The 2,676-nt window shown below is 42.2% G+C and overlaps 1 protein-coding gene across 1 annotated transcript in view; it reads left to right on the top strand.

Annotated features, from left to right (window-relative positions):
- The window catches only part of fech (ferrochelatase), a gene marked incomplete in the record, with an annotated part of 18,445 nt that overhangs the window by 10,282 nt on the left and 5,487 nt on the right, over positions 1–2,676 (top strand). Inside the window, 2 exon segments of the mRNA XM_035667646.1 lie at positions 984–1,148; positions 2,136–2,195. Coding sequence (XP_035523539.1) covers positions 984–1,148; positions 2,136–2,195 — 225 coding nt within the window.

Genomic DNA, 2,676 nt, shown 5'->3' with positions numbered 1-2,676 from the left:
CTGAATATAGGAATCATTGTATTTTCATTACCTTAGAATGAGCCGTTTTTATCTACAGAGGCAGCAGGTCCTCTTCTACAGCCATGTTTCTACAGTAGCCCAGAACAGACAAACCAAACATGGTTTCATGGCCCCGGTAGTTTCTCAAACACGCTTGGAAGGCGGAGCTGTATTCAAATGGTTGCAATCTGCCACTTCACCGCTAGATGCCACTAAATCCTACACACTGGTCCTTTAAGTTTTGTATTATAAGAATACCTGGAGCAGACAGACTGCAAACCTGCGCACCCTGGCATCTGCATTGTTAATTACAGCCACAATATGAAAGTATTGGACAGAGCGAGCATAGTGATGGAGATTTAGCTCATACCAGTAGTGGCAGCGGCCTAACTATCTACTACAACTACCTATATGAAAGTTATTATTACCTACCTATATGAAAGTTGCATAGGGGCCCGCAGCAGTCCAGGGGCCCATAACGGACCACTCATATGTGCACTGCTGCTATAATCTTGATTGACGTGAGCTGAACCTACATCATATGCAGCCAATCAATTTACAGTCAAATAAATCAATCTGGTATATATGTGGTAGTAGTCAGTGAGCTAAGCCCCTCATTCCACGGCGTCTCCATCTCACACTTGATGTATATAATGAGTGTATAATAATCCATCCACACACTAGTGTTTTGTGTTTATAATGCCTATGCGCATACATGAAACATTTTGTCAGTAATGTCAATGTGGTTTCATATTGTGCGTTTTATTCTCTTCTGGTACTTCAATAATGATTTTGGTCAAGTAGTCTAGTCTAATCACTGTCTTAGCCTTGGGGCCCGGCACTGACTTGTTATGCCAATGAGCAGTGGAGCTTAAAATGTGTAAGTTTGTCCTGAGATCAAAATGGAACCATCTTCTGTGGACCAGGTACCAAGTAGCACCCATAACTCCCCATCTCAATGTGTCATGTCCTGTGTCATTCAGGTGGGGCCCATGCCGTGGCTCGGCCCCCAGACGGACGAGGTGATTAAAGGCCTGTGTGAACGAGGGAAGAAAAACATCCTGCTGGTGCCCATCGCTTTCACCTCCGACCACATAGAGACTTTACACGAGCTAGACATCGAGTATGGACAGGTGCTAGGGGAGGAGGTAAGGAAAAGAGGAATGTTCACTTTCCCAGCAGCTCCAGGCTGTCAGCTTCTGTCTGCACAGTTTAGTAGTGTATACAGCGTCACATGACAGTTTTAGATTGAATTCTTTCCTTCCCAGTAAGCATTGGTTTCAGTTCATCATTATGTAAATCCTATAAGAAGAAGAAAGTGTCTGCCATATTTGAATGTACTTGTTTGTATTGGGATCAAGTAATGATGGTTTAACTTGACACTTGATGTGGAGTTTAGGTTAGCAAAAGTGTGTGAGTGTGCGTGTGTGTGTTACACGTGTTAGCTGCAGCTCTGTGTCCTGTGTCCTCTGTCCTCTGTCTGTGTAAAGGCACCAGTGAGGTGACCACCAATCAATGAGACTGGTGCCCACAAAGACACACACACAACTGTTGGTGCTCCTATACTTGTGAGAACCCTGACATAATTCATTCCCAAATCCCAACCATAACCGTACGTCTACATTAAAAAATGTCCCTACATTCCAAGCATGTCCTTACTTTTCAAACACGTCCTACATTTTCATAAATGTCTTCTTCTTCGAAGGTATCTTCACCTTCAAGGTTTTAAAATTCAAACAGGTCGTCACAAAGATAGACGTACCAGATGGCACGAGTCTGCTCACGGACGGACCCACACAAACACACAAACACACACAAACACACACACTGTCTGGACCATTTCAGGGTGTCCACAGTCAAGAGGAGTTTCACTTTAAAAACCTGTTAAAAAATAATTGGAAACTGAGGACAAAATGCTTTAATTTTTTAAAGTTCTGGACTGAAGAAATGAAAACACTTTCCCACGTCATTATCTTCTTTTAATGCTATTTTTCACTATGGATATAAACCGTCTCTCGGGTGGTTTTTACACCTAACCTGTTCTGAATTGGTCCATATGAACTGTAGTCTGTGCATGTTGGGTTCAGTGTAAACGTGTGACAGCTTTTTCTGTCTTTCTTCCTTTCTGTCTTCAGTGTGGAGTGGAGAACATCAGGAGAGCAGAGTCATTGAATGGGAATCCTCTCTTCATGAAGGTACGTCTCACACACACTTGACTCATGTTAAAAAAAGGCTTGCATACAGCAGGGAAATATCAAATCATTTAAATGATATCTAACAGATTTTAGATTCTAAGTTTAAGTTTTGATTACAAAGGAGATATAGATGGTGAAATATAGAAATAAGTTAATAATAAAGGGGATGTGATAAAAGATGCACCAAAAAGAAAAGCAAACATTGAGAATACAAATAGGATTGAAAATAAAAAGAGGGAAGACTGTAGGAAGACAGGCAGGGGCTCTAATAATAGAAAAGGAGACAGCAGCAGAATGTTCTGTGAAAGAAGTAAACTCCAGGCAGGAGATGGTCAATAAATGGATTCCTTCCTCCCTTCTCTCCTTCGTCTCCTTCCTTCCTTCCATCCTACCTCCCTCCTTCCCTTCATACTCAACCCTGCAACCTTTCTCACAACAGGCAACTCCTCCAGCTGTAACAGCTCTTTGTGTGTGTGTGTGT

The sequence above is a fragment of the Morone saxatilis genome, unplaced genomic scaffold (genome assembly GCF_004916995.1).
Source record: "Morone saxatilis isolate NCDOM2014 unplaced genomic scaffold, NCSU_SB_2.0 Contig21, whole genome shotgun sequence".
Taxonomy (NCBI): Eukaryota; Metazoa; Chordata; class Actinopteri; family Moronidae; genus Morone; species Morone saxatilis.
Note: the sequence above shows the minus strand (reverse complement) of the source record. Positions and strands in the feature narration are given on the sequence as shown.